This window comes from Octopus bimaculoides, chromosome 26 (genome assembly GCF_046866305.1).
Source record: "Octopus bimaculoides isolate indiv1 chromosome 26, ASM4686630v1, whole genome shotgun sequence".
In the NCBI taxonomy this organism is placed as follows: domain Eukaryota; kingdom Metazoa; phylum Mollusca; class Cephalopoda; order Octopoda; family Octopodidae; genus Octopus; species Octopus bimaculoides.
This window is the reverse complement of record NC_142953.1, coordinates 27,125,571-27,146,590: the sequence shown is the minus strand read 5'-3', so window position 1 is coordinate 27,146,590 and position 21,020 is coordinate 27,125,571. Positions and strand designations below refer to the sequence as shown.

General features: G+C 36.2%; 1 protein-coding gene across 2 annotated transcripts in view; it reads left to right on the top strand.

The window, feature by feature from the left end:
* Positions 1-19,707, top strand: part of LOC106871152 (uncharacterized) — a 91,145-nt gene extending 71,438 nt beyond the window's left edge. The window contains exons 5-10 of one of the 2 annotated variants that reach the window (XM_089342986.1): positions 4,647-4,828; positions 6,027-6,180; positions 10,268-10,324; positions 14,641-16,162; positions 16,921-17,012; positions 18,878-19,707. In XM_089342986.1, the coding sequence (XP_089199112.1) occupies positions 4,647-4,828; positions 6,027-6,180; positions 10,268-10,324; positions 14,641-16,162; positions 16,921-17,012; positions 18,878-18,999 (2,129 nt within the window). In that variant the 3' untranslated portion in view covers positions 19,000-19,707. The remainder of the gene's footprint in view (positions 1-4,646; positions 4,829-6,026; positions 6,181-10,267; positions 10,325-14,640; positions 16,163-16,920; positions 17,013-18,877) is intronic. The other variant, XM_089342987.1, reaches the window with a different exon arrangement.
* Positions 19,708-21,020: the final 1,313 nt, after the last annotated feature.

Sequence of the window (21,020 nt, the reverse complement as noted above, 5' to 3'; positions counted from 1 at the left end):
ATGCATTATGCATGCATACATATGTACATACATGCATACATATGTACATACATACATTCACACAGACTAACACACACACACACACACACACACACACATACAAAAATACCTTGTTGATGTTGAAATCCCAATGAAGGAGCCTTGGATCTAGGTTAAAAACCGGTTCTTTCTCTATTGGCAAGAAATCTTGGAATAATACTAATTAATGACACACACACACATACATGCATACGTCGTGATATGATGATTGCTTCATTTTGACAGATGATAGCCGTCCCAACAACATACACACCACACCCCATCACACAGCACAATCCCTCCGTTGATGGGTCCTCAGATGACTTTTAAGACCAGGGTTCAAAACATAAGTGATCGATATTATTCAAGTTTCTTCTATATCTTTGCTTTTGGGAATCTGATTCTGAAAGAATGGTTTTGTGAACTAGCATATGTCTTTTAAGTCCAGATATTGTCTTACAAGTTTTGTGACATATGACACAAGTCGTAAGAAGCGGTCGGTGTTCAAGATTATTGCCTACCTGAGCATTTCGATTTTCATGGATTTTATATGATTGCCGTATCCTGATTTTGACAACAGAACACGGTCACATATAATACATTTCCAATATTCACTGTTGATTACAGTTCCAATTGTAATCAACATACATGCATACATGAAATTAAAGAGAAAGAGAAATAAAGAGAAAGAGAACATGCATAAAAAGAAAGAGAAGAAAAGAAAATTAATGAGAAAGGGAAGACCATACATAAATCCTTAATTCATACGCTACAAATGATTGTCATATCTGGAACTATAAAAATCTGCAAGACTTTCTTAAGATTTACAAGATAACAATGAAAAGAAGATGCTTCCCTTCCCAACCTCACTACCAAGTTGGTGGTCACTCAAAATTTACTCCAAATTAAAGAGGGGAAGAGAAGATCATACATACATACATACATACATACATACATACATACATACATACAAACAAACAAAAACGTGGTTGATGTTGAAATTCCAATGAAGGAGCCTTGAATCTAGGTTAGAAACCGGTTCTTTCTCTATTGGCAAGAAATCTTGAAATAAAACTGAATAATGGCATACATAAAATTATATTTAAAAATTGGCATGGAGTAACGGGACGTTTATGACATCCAACTCCGAAAGCTACCTCAACGCAATTCAAGAAGAGATCCACACCATGTACCTACAACATACAGGGCAGAAAACATTGAACATTGGCAGGGAACAAAAGTAAGCTATGCAAAACTAAAATTGAAGACATCAAACACATCGTTGCCAACTTCAAGAAAATATCATCTTTCCCATGTGGCAGGATGTGGTGGTAAGAAGAGTCTGGAACAGAATTCGAAAAAGGAAAATACCAACAGACCAAGTTGACTATATTGAGACTGATGGGTCACAAGAATATTAGTGGAACTTTAAAATTAAAACAGCCAATAAGTTAAAACTCAACCGGCCAGATTTCGTTGTTTGGGACCACCAAAAATATATGCTTTATTGTATGATGCCATATATTGGTTACAAGTTCAAGAAAGGCTGCACTTTATGCCAATATCAGTGTCATCTTATAAGGCGGTGAGCTGGCAGAATCGTTAGCATGCCGGGCGAAATGTTCAGCAGCATTTCGTCCGTCTTTACATTCTGAGTTCAAATTCCGCCGTGGTCGAATTTGCCTTTCATCCTTTCGTGGTCGATAAATTAAGTATCCTTTGAACACTGGAGTTGATGCAATTGACTTACACCGCTTCCTCGAATTTGCTGGCCTTGTGCCAAACCAGTATTAGTGCTAGCGTCCAGTCTTCGAGAAACACACCCATGCATGATCTCTTTTTGGTATGTTGAGCATTTCACATCCAAGTCTTCTTCGAGGTGTGTTAGTCCACCTGCTTTGGGATTCAATAGAAGATCACCAGGAAGAGAATTCTTCCTGGAGAGCTCATTGCTGACACATATGATGTCCTCTTCACGTTGTAGCAATAAGGTTATGTTTTTATTTCACCTGCTTTTGTTTCGCAGGTACTGTCTGGGAGAGACTATACGATATCTGAAGGCCGTCCGCACTGACCTAAAGCTTTTACCTCCATTATCTCCCCTTAGGTAGAGACTGTCGATATCACTGTTTCTGTGGAAGTTTCCAGATGCTCTCAAGATCCTGCAGGTTTAACGTCTATGGAGTAGATTCATTTCTTCTTCAGTTCAATCACATATTCCAAGTGCTAGAATCAGTACTAGTATGGCGTACGTATTTTGGGATGCTGTCTTTTTGTAAGAGGCGAGTTCTGACTGTCAAACTTTTCCAAATCTTGTGCAATATTCTCGGGTCTGTCTATCTTTATTTACATCACTTTTAAATATGTTTTCATCAATGCCTAAACATTTGTAGCATACTTTGTGTGAAACAAAATAAATACAGAGACTGTTGATGCACAGATTTGGGGTTTCAGTGACTGACTTTTCGCTTCGACAATCAAATATGAACATTTCTTTTGGCAAAGTTCCATTCCTGTGTCAGGTAAAAATGAAATTAACTCCAGCTGCTTTTTTTTTTTCTTTCTGGTATTGTAAACAATTTTTTTAGCCTAGACCTTCAGGTCATCCACAAAGCAATTGAATGTTACACCGGCGTCTTTATCAGTTGCAGACACAGGCAGGTAATGATAATGGATTTAATGCCAAAATAAACAAAATTGGAATATTCCCCCCGAAATATTTATATGTAAATATACATAATACGTATGCATGTATGTATGTATGTATGTATGTATGAATGCATGTATGTATGGACGTCAGTACGTTTGTACATATGTATGCATGCATATATACATATATACATATGTATTCATACATGCATGTATGTATGTGTGTCGCTATGTAGGTAGGTAGGTATGGATGGATGGATGGAGGGATAAATACTTCGCCTTTTTAGTACATAGTAATTAACCAGTTTAAGAAGAATGTTACCAGGTTTTATACACGGCAGTGTTGATACAGTTTTTTAATAACAACTGGAACCTACCGCGGGCAGTCGAAAATTCGTTTCAGCTTCAATATCCTCTGTGTAATATAAAGTTTATGCAATTTAAAGTTCTCAACACTCATAATCCGACAGTTATCATTAAATTCAAAAGGTGTGTGTGTGTGTGTGTGTGTGTGTGTGTGTGTGTGTGTGTGTGTGTGTGTGTGTGTGTAATATTAGTAACTCGAATAAATATTTCATAATTATAACAAGTGCGACGACCACCAGCAACAACAGCCCCGCCATTACCACCACCGCCACTACCACCACCACCACCACCAACAACAACAACAACAACAACAACAAAAACAAAATTAACAACACATCTTTCACCACCACCACCGCCACCACCATCATCGCCTATTACCGTCACCACCACCGCTATTACCACCACCATCACCACCACTACCATCGTCAATATCAATGATTATATGAACCACCACCACTGCCACCCACACCACTCCCCTTACCATCATCGTCAATAACAAAACCAGAAAACAACACCAATACAACCACTACTCCCACCACCACCACCAACAACAACAACAACAACAACACCATCAGCACGACCGCTGTCGTTACCATCGAGTACTTTTTCTGAAGTCTGTGCTCGCTGTGATTATTTGGTTTGTTTACAATAGTTTATTTCCACTGGGCGGCGAGCTGGCAGAAACGTTAGCACGCCGGGCGAAATGCATAGCGGTATTCGAACTCAGAACGTTCTGAGTTCGAATTCCGCAGAGGTCGACTTGTTCTTTCAGGGTCGATAAATTAAGTACCAATTGCGTACTGGCGTCGATCTCATCGACTGGTCCCCACCTCCCCAAAATTTGTGGGCTTTGTGTGCCTAGAGTAGAAAAAAATATTTTATTTTCAGTAGGCGGCGAGTTGGCAGAAACGTTAGTACGCCGGGCGAAATGCTTAATCCCTTTGTCTGTCCTTGTTTGTCCCCTCTATATTTAGCCCCTTATGGGCAATAAAGAAATAAGAAACGTTAGCACACTGGGCGAGATGCTTAGCGATATTTCGCCTGCCGTTACGTTCTGAGTTCAAATTCCGCCGAGGTCGACATTGCCTTTCATCCTTTCGGGGTCGATAAAATAAGTACCAGTTACACACTGGGGTCGATGTAATCGACTTAATCCCTTTGTCTGTCCTTGTTTGTCCCCTCTATGTTTAGACCCTTGTGGGCAATGAAGAAATAAGAAACGTTAGCACACCGGGCGAAATGCTTAGTGGTATTTCGTCTGCCGCTACGTTCTACGATAAAATAAGTACCTGTGGAGGAGTGTGTGTGGAGTCGATCTAATCGACTTAGCCACTCTCCCCAAATTGCTGGCGTTTTGCCAAAATTCGAAATCAATGTATTATTTTCAGTAATAATCATTGTACCCTTGCAGAATTATACACATTCGACTCCTTAGTCGATGGCACTCGGTCTCCCGTTCTTTATACGGCCGCATTAGATGTAGCACGGATTTTTTTAGTACATTTAAATATAAAATAAAGTGCGCCTTATCCGCCGGTGAATACGGTAGTCGTTCGGTTATATTATTTATTTATTTTCATTTTTTACTTGCATTGCGAATTCTTTAATTCCAGGAGCTGAAAACGGTTTACGTCTAATCTTGAATGTTGAGCAATATGAATATATGCCGGGACCTAACAATGCTGCAGGTATCAAAATATTGATGCACAACGAAGACGAGTTTCCCAAAGTCCACGAACTTGGTTTGGCAACCCCGACCGGAGCGCATGCGTTTGTGGGTTTGAAAATAATTTCTGTAAGTCAAACAACTCGATTCTAGGCATTTGCATGTCGAACAAGTTCTATGATGGTCTGCATGCCACGTCTGACACTACTACCACGCAACTTTGTTGCAATTTTCTTATATTTAATTTCTTCATTTGTCGCATTGATGTTCCTCCAACGTGCAGAGTGCACTGGGGCGACTTTCTTGAGAGGACCAATTTCTAAGTCTTCGCAATACTAATTCTCATTCCTGCCTTGCAGCATTCGACAGCAAACACAGTGCATACTGGGCGTTATCTTCCGAAGAGCCAAGTAGCGCCATGTTGTCACGAATGCTGGGTACTGACCGAAAGAGTATGATCGCAAATGCAGGCGGTCGAAGTAGGGTTCATCCAAAAGAATTTCTACAATAACATTTCTTGACCGGGTGCATAGCTCGATCACGGACTCTCTCCAGGTCGAACCGCTACTTCTCCGAATTGAGAGATCATAGTTCCGGTTCTGCGGACACTTAATTAGAATGTCGCAGAAAATAATCGAAAGACAGATTCTTCAAGCCGAGCGATCTGGCAGGAGACCTAGGGGTAGACCAAGAACGGGATGGTTGGATAATATTCATAGTCGCAGTTGGTTACGCTTGAGAATCCAGCTAGAAAGTCTAATGACGGTTATTTCTGATTGGATTCTATGGAGGAGGAGTCTGAGGGCATCAGTTCCCGGTTGTGTACAGACGTCTAGTGTTCGCTCGTCGGGTTTTCGTTTTCACTGAACACATGCCGCGCAGATATTGTATCAAGTTTTGCTAAAAGCTCCAACTATCCGGAAGTTTCACGAAGGATGAAGCTGCCTTCACGATCCTGCCAGGTAGCGGGCGGAGGAGATGGATGAATGGATGCGTTTATTTTACTTTGTTAACTTGAAATTTAGTTGCGTTTCGAGATTGGAACTTCCTCAACACCGGAGAGTACGATAAATTAAATTACACTTGTAAGGAAGAGAAAAAATTACAATATATTTAGTGATTAATTCTGCTAAATAAAGGTAAGTGAACACATATCCGAAATTTAAATTAACTAAATTTAATTTTAAAATGTAAGCATGTACTAGGGAGTCACTGATTCTGATGTCTGGCAAGCAGAGAGACAAATCTGCACATGTTTTGGTATTATTAAACCTTCTCAGTGAAACTTAGTTTATAGCTATTTGCTTGATGTTTTTCTCTTCTCCAGTTGAGCAACCTTCCGAAACCAAGAGGGCTTTGCAGTACACGCGATTTAAAATATTTCTCAATGTACACCCCAGAGAATTGTGAAATTGACTGTTTCACGACGAGACTAAATGAGAGATGCAACTGCAGGCTTTTTTACATGCCTCATAAAAATGGTAGGTTAATTTATATATATATTCTAATCTTATTTCATATAATGCATTTTGAGAACTGTTTTATCGCTGGTTGTCCTTTACAACAGGGCAAATACACAGGTTCTATTCATTTCTAGTGGCAAACTCAACTCGGTGCGGGAAAAATACCACACGGGGTACTAATGTTCGAAAGTACCGGATTTATATATTTATATACTTCTTCATTTTTGGTTCATGTAGCTGACAGCTGACTGCATATCTTTCAGCGATATACAATCGACTATGTGTGCGTGTGTGTGTGTGTGTGTGTGTGTGTGTGTGTGTGTGTGTGTTGTGTGTGTGCGCGCGCGCTCACTAGCGTAGCTAGAGTGGTGTGCCGCCCGGGGCAGACCGCTCCTACAGCCCCTCCCCCTAGCTACGCTAGTGTGTATGCCGCAGCCCAACGGTTATGTACCAACTTGACCGCAGTTTTATAGTTGAAACACTTAAAAGAATAGAGATATATAAATGTGTGTGTGTGTGTGTGTGTGTACAGGGTGAGTTGAATAAACTGTCGTCTAAATTATGCAAACATGAAAAAATAGCACTGCCATCTCATTTTAACAGATATATTTACCAAAATCCCTCCAGACACCATGATGTTAACTGGTTGTTTGGTTTTTATCCCTCTCGCTACGTAAGCTGTCTTCAGATTGACACCCAAACACTCTGAAATGTTCGTATTGGAGCTTCCGGCACGAATGCCAACCAGTACAGCATGTCGTTTCCAAATTTCTGTGAATTGCATCATAATGCTGTTTATCTCACAGACGGTGCTCAACTGACCCTACCATACTGTGTAGTCGATTAAATCATAAACAAACAATGTGCATGCGTAAAATTGTAATGAACTACATCTACCAACATTATGATGGATCTCCGAACCCCCAGAAACAGCTGTTGAACTTATAACATCTTTCTTCCCCACCTTTATTTTTCTCTGTCGTTTTCACTCTGTGTAAGTTGGATCTCTTAATATAAATATCTATATATTTATACTTATGTATGCATCGTTTGAAAGTCTTCACTTTTTGCTTTATCTCATTTTGCATGTATACATTTCCTTTACTTTTTCTTCTGAAACAAGCAAAAAAAAAGGATACAAACACCAACAAACACACACACACACACACACACACACACACACATCCAAACATAAACACATATTTAGAGAGACGTACAGACACAAAAACATAGGACCATACACATACACACACAGAGAAACACAAAAACACATATACATGTATTCGTTCACGTATATTCATACATATAATAATATTAATTGTCCCTTTTCGTCTATGCAGCCGTTCAATTTTACTTAGAGGTCACTTAATCGAACATATCAGGGGCTCCTTTTTCTGCAGCTTCTTTCATGGCTGATTCTTCCTATGATTGAAGTGCAGCTTCTGTCACAGTACTTGCATACCAAGAGGGTGGCTCAGCGCTCTGCATTTCTGTTGTTTTCCATTCGCCGCTGACGCTACTCAACTTGTTTGTTTCTGTAGCTGCTCTCTCTAGCGAAGCAGTTCCTTCCTTCACCACAGTCCTCCATGTTGTTCTGTCCTCAGCCCTCTCTTCCCAGGTGCTGACATCCACCTCACACTTGGACCACCTAGTGTCCTTATACCTCAGTTTTGGTCTTCCTCTTGGTCTCTTGCCCTGGGGCCAGTTCTCCATAGAGCAGCTGCTTCGAGATTCAATGGTCATCCATTCTCCTGACATGCCCCAGCCACTTCAGTCTTCTCATACAAAAGATAGCTGTCATGCTTTGAAGATTCTCCTGGGCCAGCACTTCAACATTGGTGACCTTGTCGCGCCATGTTAGGCCTAAGATCTTGCGGAGGCATCTGAGATGGAAAATGCCGAGGCACCTTTCCTGTCTGCTGTACAAGGTCCATGTTTCAGATCCTTAGAGGAGTATGCTGAGGACACATCCTTCATAAATCCTGACCTTTGTCTTGATGTCTAATCTCTTCTTCTTCCAAACTCGTTTTGTCAGCCTTCCGAAAGATGTTGCTGCCTTCCCTATCCTGACGTTAATCTCGTCATCAAGTGAAGCAGGAGAGGAAATGGTAGACCCCAGATAGCAGAACCTGTCCAGTCAACTGTCTCAAGCTCTTTGTCATCAAGCTTGATATGGCCCTTCACTGCGCCCTCCTGAGTGAGGATGACTGTCTTCTTTACATTGATGACCAGACCGAAGGCCTTGCATGATGATGATAGGTGGTCCATCATTATTTGTAGATTTAATTCACTGTGAGCAACAAGTGCCGCATCGTCGGCGAAGAGAAAGTCTTTTATTGTTGCTCTATTGATCATACATATATACATACACATATACAAACGTGTGTATATTGTTTTTAAAAAAGCGGGTGGGAGAGAATTGAGTACATCAACAATAGAGAAATGGAACTTTATGGCGTGGTCATTTTGGTATGAAATGATACTATAAAATCTTGTTAATGATAAACGTTCCTACCATCTAGTCTATTTGCCAATATGGTCACAAACATACATATGTATTTAGAGTTCACACAAATACACACACACACACACACACACATACACACAGATGTATATATAGATACATATCCTCATATACATATATTTTATATAGAAGACACATACACACAACACACGCATATATGTAAGTATGTATGTATTATAATATTACTTAGCCATACAAGTATTCACAACCAGTTGTTAGCAATCTATACATTTATACTTTACGGTGAACCTTCAATACAGTAAAATCAATTAATAAATGAATGACAAAAAGAACTACACTTCCTAATCGCTTTCGTCTGTTTGCAGCTGTTTGCCAATCAACTCAGGGTGCAGGCTTATTTATAGAAAAAGCATCTGCGATGACGTAATTCCTAGTTCTTTTGCTATTCATTTATGAAATAACACACACACACACACACACACGTATGCATATTTTGGCTTTATTTCTTTACTGAAAGGAATGTACGTATGTACGTGCTAGTTGTAACCGATCTTAAAAGTATTTATTCTGTAAGACTTGTGTAATTTCCATCAATTGCAGCAACAGGTGTAGCTCTTGCTCTGTGTGCCATCGCTATATATATATATATATAGGGAGAATTCACAAAAAAAACAAAAGACGAAGACAGGTGGTGTAGAAAACAAACAGATGTATTAGTATAACGCTCGGGAAGTGAAAAAGTCTTTAACGTTTCGAGCCTACGCTCTTCCACAGAAAGGAACACAGAAAGAAACAAGGAGAGAAAAAAAACCTGGTAGCCATAACCCGAATTTACAGAATCAACGAGGATAGGATGAATTCAAACCAACACCACACCATGAATTTTTGTAAAATATCAATAGTCATCATAAAAACAGCTTACATACAAACAAACATACATACAAATATACAGACGCACATGGCTTAGTGGTCAGAGCATTGAGCCCACACATTATGAGGTAGAGAGTTCGATTCCCAGAACGAGCTGTGTGTTGTGTTCTTGAGCAAGACATTTTATTTCACATTGCTCCTGTTCACCCAGGTTTAGAAATGGCTGAACGGTTAAAAAGCTTCGCTTCAAAATCATAGGGCTCTCGATTTTGTCTTCAGTGCTTGACATGTTGGCAATTACCTTTTATCATACCCTCGTGGTAACGTAAGCGCCGTGAGTGAGGTTGGGGAGACAGATACAGGATAGATTCCGTCTGAAGATTATGTCAAGGGTACACATATCTGTTGAGTACTCAGTCACCCTTGTACAGAAATTCCATGAGCATGCATATAGCTCAGTTGATCGAAAACCTCAGTACTCGTCGTCGAAACCAACTGGGGTCCATTTATTTTCAGTTTATATAAGTAATCAATGCTATTTTCTGTAACATTACGTGGATCTTTTCAGTTTGGCTGCCAATTTTTCGAAAATTCAAAGTTTACTGAAATTTTAAAATTTGGTACATTAATGTAGTTTTCCAAGCTGGATCTTGAGAGATATTTCACTTTTTCCTGAAAATTAGCACCCAAACTGAAAAAAATCTCATTAGCTATCTATAATTATTTGTCTATTTCATTTTATTTCATAAGATTACCCGCCTGTATGTACTCTAAAGCAACACCAGGACTGTTATTTACCGAATAAAGGTGAGTATGTTTACGATGGATTTAGCAAATATCCAAACATATAATTTATGTATGTTTTTTATTCGATCTTATTACCAATGTGTTTAATTTCTACATCATGTTTCTTCAATAGTTAATCCTATTATCCAAGAGATTCCGTTAATCTTGAAATGTTATAGCCTCTTGTCCAATACATACGTGCGCAGATACACACACACATACATATATATATATTCTTTTATTCGTTTCGGCCATGCAGCTGCGATATATATATATATATATATATATATATATATATGTATATATAATAATAATTAAACCTTGGGAGAGGCATTATGCCGGTAATAAACACACGCACTGGTTCAGTCCTTTATTAATTTATATAGTTTTTTGTTAAATTATTTCATTGCACTCTTGCAATCTCTTCAGTAACTTGTCTCTCCACTTCCATTTATTTCGAAATACACATACGAAATATAATAATAATATTAGGGATAAAATCCAAAATTACAGGTAAAAACTCAATTAAAATCAATTTATTAGAAATTAAAATTAAATTAAGTTTCACAGAATATAATATATATAAATATATAGTTTTAGGAAAAGAACCAAGGTTCATGAACTCATCGATGAAAATCCACAGTCACATATAGAAAAATTAATAAGTAAAAGCACAATAAATGAGTATAATATAATACAAAGTAAATATCATAAGATCAAGACCTTGGTTCTTTTCCCTAAAACTATATATATATATATATATATATGTGTGTGTGTGTGTGTATATATATATATATATATACATGAGTGTGTGTTTGTTTGTGTGTGTGTGTGTGTGTGTGTGTGTATGTTTATTTGCTTTTATGTCCAGTTATAATCCTTTCTACTAAAGGCACAAGACCCCAGTACTCAAGTAGTGCTTATTTTATCGACCCGAAAGGATGAAAGGCTAAGTCAACCTCACCTCGGCAGAATTTGAACTCAGAACGAAAGACTGACGAAACACCGTACTAACCATTCTGCCAACTCCCCGCCTTAAATGCCCACTTTTAATAAAAACAATTAACCTATTGGATTAGAGTACAGATTCATTGTTCTTACATAAGACTGTTGTTGTCTGTGACTTCGAAGTTTGTTTGTGTGTGTGTATGTGTGTGGGGTGACGGTGTAGTGCTTTTGGAAATTGAGAACGCCACAAACGGCGTTACTCCGTGTTACTCCGAGTTTCAGGAAATCGATCATCAGACCAGTGGACTTTTGAAGCAATACAGTCGTTTTACATACTCCTTTACTCCTTTACTTGTTAAATCGAGAGAAAAGTGAAACTACTTTATGTCTACGTACAGGATAACTTTTCAATAAATAAGTATATGTACATACATATTTCTATGTATGTATGTATGTATGTATGTATGTATGTATGTATGTATGTATGTATGTATGTATTGATATTTATATACTTACATAGATATATTTGCATGTACAGATATATATTTTTTTCGTAGATATATACATGTACATATATATATATTTTTTCGTTGTTACTTTTTTTTTATTATTATTATTATTATTATTATTATTATTATTATTATTATTATTATTATTATTATTATTATTATTATTATTATTATCATTATCATTATTATTATCATTATTATTATTATTATTATTATTATTCAGTAGTTTTATTTTTATAACGTGCTTTCACTTCACTACCGAGCGCAGCTCTGTGCGCCTTGGGTATGTGCTGTGGTTCTCTTATGTTTACTGTATTGAAAGTGTTTTGCGTAGAATGTGTGCAGTACCCAGTAGTGCAATTTTCTGTATGTTATATATATTTGTAAGTCCTGGTGTTTTTGATATGTATTTGTCTGAATATTTTTTTATTATACCTAAGGCACCTACTATGATAGGAATTGTTTCTGTTTTTAGATTCCACATTCGAGTTATCTCTATTTCCAGGTCTTTGTATTTTGAAAGTTTTTCCATTTCTTTTAGAGAAACGTTGTCATCTGCTGGTATTGAAACATCAATTAGAAGGCATTTTTTTCCTTCATGATCTTTGACAACTATATCTGGTCTATTTGCCTTAATTTCTCTATCTGTGTGTATTGGCATATCCCAGAGTATGGTTGCTTTCTCGTTTTCTGTGACCTTTTCTGGCGTGTGTTTATACCATCTTTTTTCTGTTGCTATTCCATAATGTTGGCATAGCTTCCAGTGTATATAGGTCCCAGCTCTGTCGTGTCTGTGAATATATTCCTTCTTAGCCAGGACTGGGCAGCCAGAGATAATATGATTTATTGTTTCTTGTCGATCTCCACATATTCTACAGTTACTTGTTATATTTCTTTTCATTATGTGTTTTTGGTAATTTCTGGTGGGGAGGCTTTGGTCTTGTGCAGCAATTAAAAATCCTTCAGTCTCTGCTTTGAGTCCTGAGCTTCTCAGCCATTGCTGGGATTTTTCTCTGTCTATTTCTTTCGCATTTAGTTTAGCCCAGTATTTACCATGTAGGGGCTTTTCTTGCCATCGTTTTATCATGGTCCGTTGCTGTTCTAGTTTTAGTTTGGATTTCATTTGTTTTATAGCTTTTGTTGTTTCTTCTTCTTCTTCTTCGTATTTGTTAGGTAGATTGATTTCTTGTTTGTATTTGTCAGCTTCCTTAAATACTGAAAACAGTTTTTTGTTTTGCTCGTGTTTTGTGGCTATTTGTATTAGTTTCCCTTGCTTCTGGAGTAGGTATTTTTGCAGTCCTATGGTGGTTATTTTATAATAGTTTTCTAGCTGTATAAGACCCCTGCCACCTTCTGTGCGTTGTATATATAGCCTTTCTATGTCAGATTTTGGGTGGTGCATCCTATATCCTGTCATTATTTTTCTTGTTTTCCTGTCTATTTTACATAGTTCGTTTAGTGTCCAGTTAAGGATGTTGTAGCTGTAGCTTATAACTGGGACAGCTAAAGTGTTGATACCCATTATCTTGTTTTTAGCATTGAGCTCTGTTTTTAGTATTGATCTAACTCGTCTGTAGTACTCTTTCTTTATTTTTTCTTTCATTTGTGTATGTTGTATCCTATCTAGTTCATTGACTCCTAAATACTTATATTATTATTATTATTATTATTATTATTATTATTATTATTATTATTATTATTATTATTATCATTATCATTATTATTATTATTATTATTATTATTATTATTATTATTATTATTATTATTATTATTGTTCAGTAGTTTTATTTTTATAACGTGCTTTCACTTCACTACCGAGCGCAGCTCTGTGCGCCTTGGGTATGTGCTGTGGTTTGCTGTGGTGCTCTTATGTTTACTGTATTGAAAGTGTTTTGCGTAGAATGTGTGCAGTACCCAGTAGTGCAATTTTCTGTATGTTATATATATTTGTAAGTCCTGGTGTTTTTGTTATGTATTTGTCTGAATATTTTTTTATTATACCCAAGGCACCTACTATGATAGGAATTGTTTCTGTTTTTAGATTCCACATTCGAGTTATCTCTATTTCCAGGTCTTTGTATTTTGAAAGTTTTTCCATTTCTTTTATAGAAACGTTGTCATCTGCTGGTATTGATACATCAATTAGAAAGCATTTTTTTTCTTCATGATCTTTGACAACTATATCTGGTCTATTTGCCTTAATTTCTCTATCTGTGTGTATTGGCATATTCCAGAGTATGGTTGCTTTCTCGTTTTCTGTGACCTTTTCTGGCGTGTGTTTATACCATCTTTTTTCTGTTGTTATTCCATAGTGTTGGCATAGCTTCCAGTGTATATAGGTCCCAGCTCTGTCGTGTCTGTGAATATATTCCTTCTTAGCCAGGACTGGGCAGCCAGAGATAATATGATTTATTGTTTCTTGTCGATCTCCACATATTCTACAGTTACTTGTTATATTTCTTTTCATTATGTGTTTTTGGTAATTTCTGGTGGGGAGGCTCTGGTCTTGTGCAGCAATTAAAAATCCTTCAGTCGCTGCTTTGAGTCCTGAGCTTCTCAGCCATTGGTGGGATTTTTCTCTGTCTATTTCTTTCGCATTTAGTTATTATTATTATCATTATTATTATTACTATTATTATTATTATTATTATTATTATTATTATTATTATTATCATTATCATTATTATTGTTAGCATTATTATTATTATTATTATTATTATTATTATTATTATTATTATTATTATTATTATTATCATTATCATTATTATTATTATTATTATTATTATTATTATTATTATTATTATCATTATCATTATTATTATTATTATTTTTACTATTATATATAAACACACATATGCATTTTTGTTTCTTGTTTTGTAGCTCAAATGCTGGATCTTGTACGCAAAACGTGCGTTTGTCCAGTTCCATGTAAATCTTTACTGTTTGAGCCAACCGTTTCTTACGCCACGACATCGACGTTCGCTGTTCAGTCTCTCATGAATCGCATCTTGAATACCGGCGTCAAAGAAAAATTCATTCATGCCAGAGAAGTCACCAACCGCATGCAACTGAAAGTATTCAACAGAACGAGGGATTTGTTAATCAACCTTGAAAACAGTTTTCGCCCAATTAAAGCTTTCTTCGATGTTGATCTCTTCAATCGTATCAACAGCCAAATTGAAATCATTAACAATTTGTATAACACCACCAAAGAACAATGGGCGCTAAAACAGCATCTGAATAAATACCAGATATACGTGACCGAGAAAAATTTCGTTCGTGGAAGGGAAGCTATGGAAGAAAGGACACTGAAATATTTGGGCTTCGATTTTATCAGTTTCGTTTTTCGAATGGAAGAACAGATTAGAAGTCTCGTTGACCCAGAAATTATTACAAAAAACCTTAAAGATATGATCTACTTTTTAATTAATAGGGATTGTAAGGAACACCTTCAGAAAAATATGAAAGCTCTTAAAAACTACACTCAATTATTCGATTCTTTAACGAATGGAACACCAATTTTTAGATATAGATATATGAAAGTTCCCAGGAAGCATAACCTCCATATAGTACCGCGACTGCTTTTCAACAGGTCACTCACTTATTCTCGTTATTCACAAAAATATAGTCGCTTAGTTCCAGTCCGTATCAATGAAATTATGGAATATCTCAGAGAATACATGGAATTAGCGAACGACACTTACCAAACGGGTAAATTGAATACGAGTAGGTTAGACTTTATATCTTTCAAATATGGTCAGGCCTGCAAGAACTACAACTTCGCTAAAAGCGCATTCTATTATTACTGTGTCGATTGGTCTTTAGAGGAAGTGAAAAAGAAAGAGATAAATTTTGAAATGCTTTGGAACGATTACGAAAATGTTGCCAAAGATATAATGCTTAATCTAAACAACGTTAACTCCTTACTTTCTTCTCTTCAGGCGAACATAATCGCAGACTTGGATGCCGGTATTAAGTTAGCAAACGATTACTTAAATGATACAATCTCCAAGAGACAATTAGCTTCCATGTTAAGTTCACAGAAAACTTATGAAGGTGTGAATAATTTACAGGCCTTTTTTAGCGAAGTTCGATCCCGAGGGACATTGCTCTTTGATAACTGGAAAAAATTGTCGCAAGCATCCGCTGCCATTTGGAAGTCTATTTTCATGGATGAAGATTGCTTTGAATATTACGAATTTGCTAATATAACGCAGTTTCAGGAAAATCCTGACGAAAAGATAACCGAAATAGAGCGAACTCACGAGAACGTCCGGAATGTGTACGACTTCCGTCATCTCATTGGAAACAAGGATAGAATTTTATTTCACGATTTGAAAAAAATTCTTAACGATATGAATAATTTTGAAGAATCTTTGAAAATAGAGGACAAATTTATGAGGTAAGGCCAAAATCTTGATTTTGCAATATAGTATAACACTCTTTATGTGCAGGCTTGGTTGTGTTTAAGGGACTTGCTTTACAACCACGTGGTCTCATGTTCAGTCCCACTGTGCAGCACCTTAGGCAAATGTTATTTTTCTTTTTTTTCTACTATAGACCCAGGCCGATTGATGTCTTGTGAGTGAATTTGGTAGACGAAAACTGTATGTATGTAAGTGTGTGTGTGTGTCTGTGTGTTAAAGGTTATCGTTTTAAAGCAAGTTTAAAAATATTTACTGGTGGGAGATTAAAGGCAGCTACAACTTAACAATATAAATTTATATGTCTGTGTTTGTAAGGCTCAGTGGTTAAAGTATCGGGCTCACAATCATGAGTTTGTGAGTTCGATTCCCCGACCGGGCTGTGTGTTGTGTTCTTGAGCAAGACACTCTATCTCACGTTGCTCCAGTTCACTCATCTGTAGAAATGAGTTGCGATGTCACTGGTGCCATGCTGTATCGGCCCCTTTGCCTTTCTCTTGGATATCATCAGTGGCGTAGAGATGGGGTTGGTATGCATGGGTGATTGCTGATTTTCCATAAACAACCTTGCTTGGACTTATGTCTCGGAGGGGAACTTTCTAGGGGTAATCCCATGGTCATTCATGACCGAAGGGGGTCTTTTTACTTTTTTTATGCGTGTGTATATGCTGTGAATAAGTTGGTTTATGCGGATGTTCAGCAAATGATAGCTTATATACATTTTTTCATGTTGCAGGGATAACATTTTAGAATTAGCTGTTTTTTACCGAGAATTAAGCTACGAAGAAATCAAGCACCAAATTGGCTACTATTTCTTTTCACTCCTCTGTAAGTTGTTCCTTTCTTTACTGAAAATTACAAACGACATTCCTCTGTCCTAAGGATGGGAGGCATTTAATTCTTTAGTTCTGTTTCGACACTACAGTAATCCCTCTCCATATCGCGGTTCACCTATCGCGGTTTATTATTTAAACTTACGTCGATTCCTCTGTGGTGTTGTTTTGCATTTATGATAAAATAAATATTTACAAATTATAAAAATAATAAGAATATACAGTACAGTATCGTTTCTATACTTTGCGGATTTTAACCCATCGTGAGTATTACGTTCCAAAAACCTCTGCAAGAGTCGAGGGATTACTGTACATGGTGTATACTTTTCATAAATGTCAAGATTATTATGAATATAAATGATTTTATAATTTTGGTTTCAAATTTTGGCACAAGGCCAACGATTTCGGGTAAGTGGGTAAGACGATTATATCAACCCCAGTGTTCAACTGGTACTTATTTTATCGACCCCCAAAAGAGATGAAAGGCAAAGTCAACCTCGGCGGAATTCGAACTCAGAACGTAAAGACGGACGAAACGCCGCTAAGCATTTTGCCCGGCGTACTAACAATTCTGCCAGCTCGCCGCCTTATACTGAAAACAAAATATTCTTTTCTACTCTAGGCACAAGGCCCGAAACTTTTAGGGAGGGGGCCAGTCGATTAGATCGACTCCAGTACGCAACTGGTACTTAATTCATCGATCCTGAAAGGATGAAAGGCAAAGTTGACCTCGGCGCAATTTGAACTCAGAATGTACAGACAGACGAAATACCGCGAAGCATTTTGCCCGGCGTGCTAACGCTTCTTATTTCTTTATTGCCCACAAGGGGCTAAACATACAGGGGACAAACAAGGACAGACAAAGGAATTAAGTCAATGGCAAAGTTATATTTACTAAATTCTTCATTATTCTGAAAATTGATTGAAACAAAGGCTGAGTATTTTTCAAATTCTGCCACGGTTGACTTTCCCTTTCATCTTTTCGGGGTTGATAAATGAAGTACCAATTGTGTACAGGGGTCGATCTAATCAACAAATCCCCCGCCCCAATAAATTTTGGGCCTTGTACCTAGAGTAGAAAAGAATACCATATATTATAGAACCCATAATTTAAGTTTCCAATTCTTGAGGAAAAATTTCCTTTAAATGCATAGATTTTGCAGTATTTCAGTTTGTATTTGAATATTTCAAGAAATTTAAGCTTTTAACCCCTTCATTGTTATAAAAGTTTGAAAAATACTCTGTCTTTGTTTCAATCAATTTTCAAAATAACGAAGAATTTAGTAAATATAACTTTGCCATTGTTAAATCGGTTGTTAGAACATAAATTAAGAAGAAATTATGATAGACGGCTTTATTTCAGATCACTTTAACCTTTTTGTTACAAGGTTTTTTTTTTTTTTTCCATCGTAAAGTTGAATTTAACGTTAGTGCCTTATGAAGCTAAATTTATAAGTTCTAAAATTGCAGAAGAATTCGTTGCTGGGCAGTTTAGTTTAATGGTAAAACACTTGACGCGTAATCACAGAGATGTGAGTTTGAGTCTCATGGATGGCCAGTAACGTATTTTTCTGCAATAAATGGATAATTTATCCTGATCACGCTATTTATAGTATTATCACGCGTTTGAGAAATAAATTCATTTCTGTTCTTTTGTTACAATATTTCTATTAAAATATACTAGTTTTGATTTGGTTAATTTTTAAAATAATGAAGAACTTTGTGGGATAATTTTGCCACTATTAAGTTGGTGTTTGGAACATAAATTAACATGGAATTTCACCAATATAATTTCTGGTAGCAATTAGATAAAATTTAATTATTTTCTAAAAATTAACTTCCCTTTTTATGTTATTTCAGGTGATATTGGAGGATCTATGGGTCTTTTTCTTGGAGCCAGTGTTTTGACAATTTTCGAAATTGCCGAGTTTTTCTTTGGCCAGTCTTTGAGGGCTGCTTTCCAAGCCCGTGGTCCAAGATAATTACAATGATATATATATATATATATATATATATATATATATATATATATATGTATACAAAAATAAAAACAAAAACAAAAACACAAAGGATTCTGCGGTACACGTGTTTCAAGCTTTATAGTTGTTACATCAGTGTATAATTGACAATATAAAGCTATCTTCAGCCGCAAATGTATGTATTCTCTCCCAAGAATTATATCACATAGGCGTTAAAGGAGGAAGAAAGATGAGATATAAGAGGTGAGGTTCCGTTTGGTATTTTGCATTGTACCATACCTCGTAGAATTCTTAATTTGATATATTTATACATAATTTTCTCGGTACTCCGGAATCCGTCCATACCTTGCCACAATTCAATGTGTAGTGTTAAGTTGGTGGTTATAAAATAACATAACAAAAATGAAATAATAATATAAAATAAAATAGGAATATAAAATACTACGAAGAAAAAATAATACAGATATTCATACAAAAATAAAACTAAAATAAAGTAAAACATAAAAGGAGTCAAATCGGTGGGGTGGGTAATCTAAGAAACAATAAGAGAAAATCTGGATAGTCAAGTAAGATACATCTAAGCTATTTAGACGGGTTGGCGAAGGGTGGTGAGGAAAAATCTAAATGTAGAAGAAGAAGATAAAGCGATAAATAGATATAGATGCATAGATCTTAAAGGTCGTAAGGGATAGATATATATGATCTGTGTCTGCCTATATCAGTGGTGGGTCGTAAATAAGAAGTGTCAGGCCAGAATAAACTTGAAACATGATATTCTTGTGGTGAGTGGTCAACCTAAGCGAATTACAACTTAAGTGTACTAACTTACCTACATACACTTATCTAGATGAAGAAGGGTGAAGGAAGTGAGGGTGTCCCTCTCCCATATACTTTATTTCCCTTTTCTTGTTGACATGTTTAATTATTCATTCTTTAAGGTCTTCTATGTTATAATTACCCTTTCCACTTCCTTCACCCTTCTTCATCTAGATAAGTGTATGTAGATAAGTTAGTACACTTAAGTTGTAATTCGCTTAGGTTGACCACTCACCACAAGAATATCATGTTTCAAGTTTATTCTGGCCTGACACTTCTTATTTACGACCCACCACTGATATAGGCAGACACAGCTCATATATATCTATCCCTTACGACCTTTAAGATCTCTGTATCTATATCTATTTATCGCTTTATCTTCTTCTTCTACATTTAGATTTTTCCTCACCACCCTTCGCCAACCTATAAACGCGTGTTTCAACCTTGAAACGTGTGTACCGCAGAATCCTTTGTGTTTTTGTTTTTGTTTTTACATTTACAATTTATTCATTCACCTCAACCACAAGCTGGCATACACTGGTGCTTACAATTGTCAAGTATTACCTCTAACATTTATATATATATATATATATATATATATATATACATATATATATATACATATATATATATACATATATATATATATATATATATATATATATATATATATATATATATATATATATATATACATACATATATGAATACATGCATACATGTATACATGCATATATGTATATCTATACATGTGTATTTGTATGTATATATACGTATGTATGTGAATATATATATATATACATATATATATATATATATAAATAAATACAAGGATTTAAAGATATATGTACTGATATACATGTACATATCTGTGTGTATATGTGTGTGTATGTGTGTATACACACACACATACACACACATATATACATACATATCTATGTATAAGATGAAGAGGAAAAATAAATGAATAAAAACAGAGTGAAAAGGAAAAGGCAGAGGAGTAAAGAGAAGGGCAGGAGCAGGAGGAAGAGGAACTTGAATGAAAAATGAAGGAAGATAAAATACGCAGTGCAATATTTTGTCTAGGAATGAGTGTTATAAAGTTGCTCCTGCATGGCCAGGAATTGGACGTAAAATGCCAAAAAAAGCAAACCAAAAACAAAATCGACTTCAAACGAAGTTATCAAAGAGTGAAACAATTTTGTGGT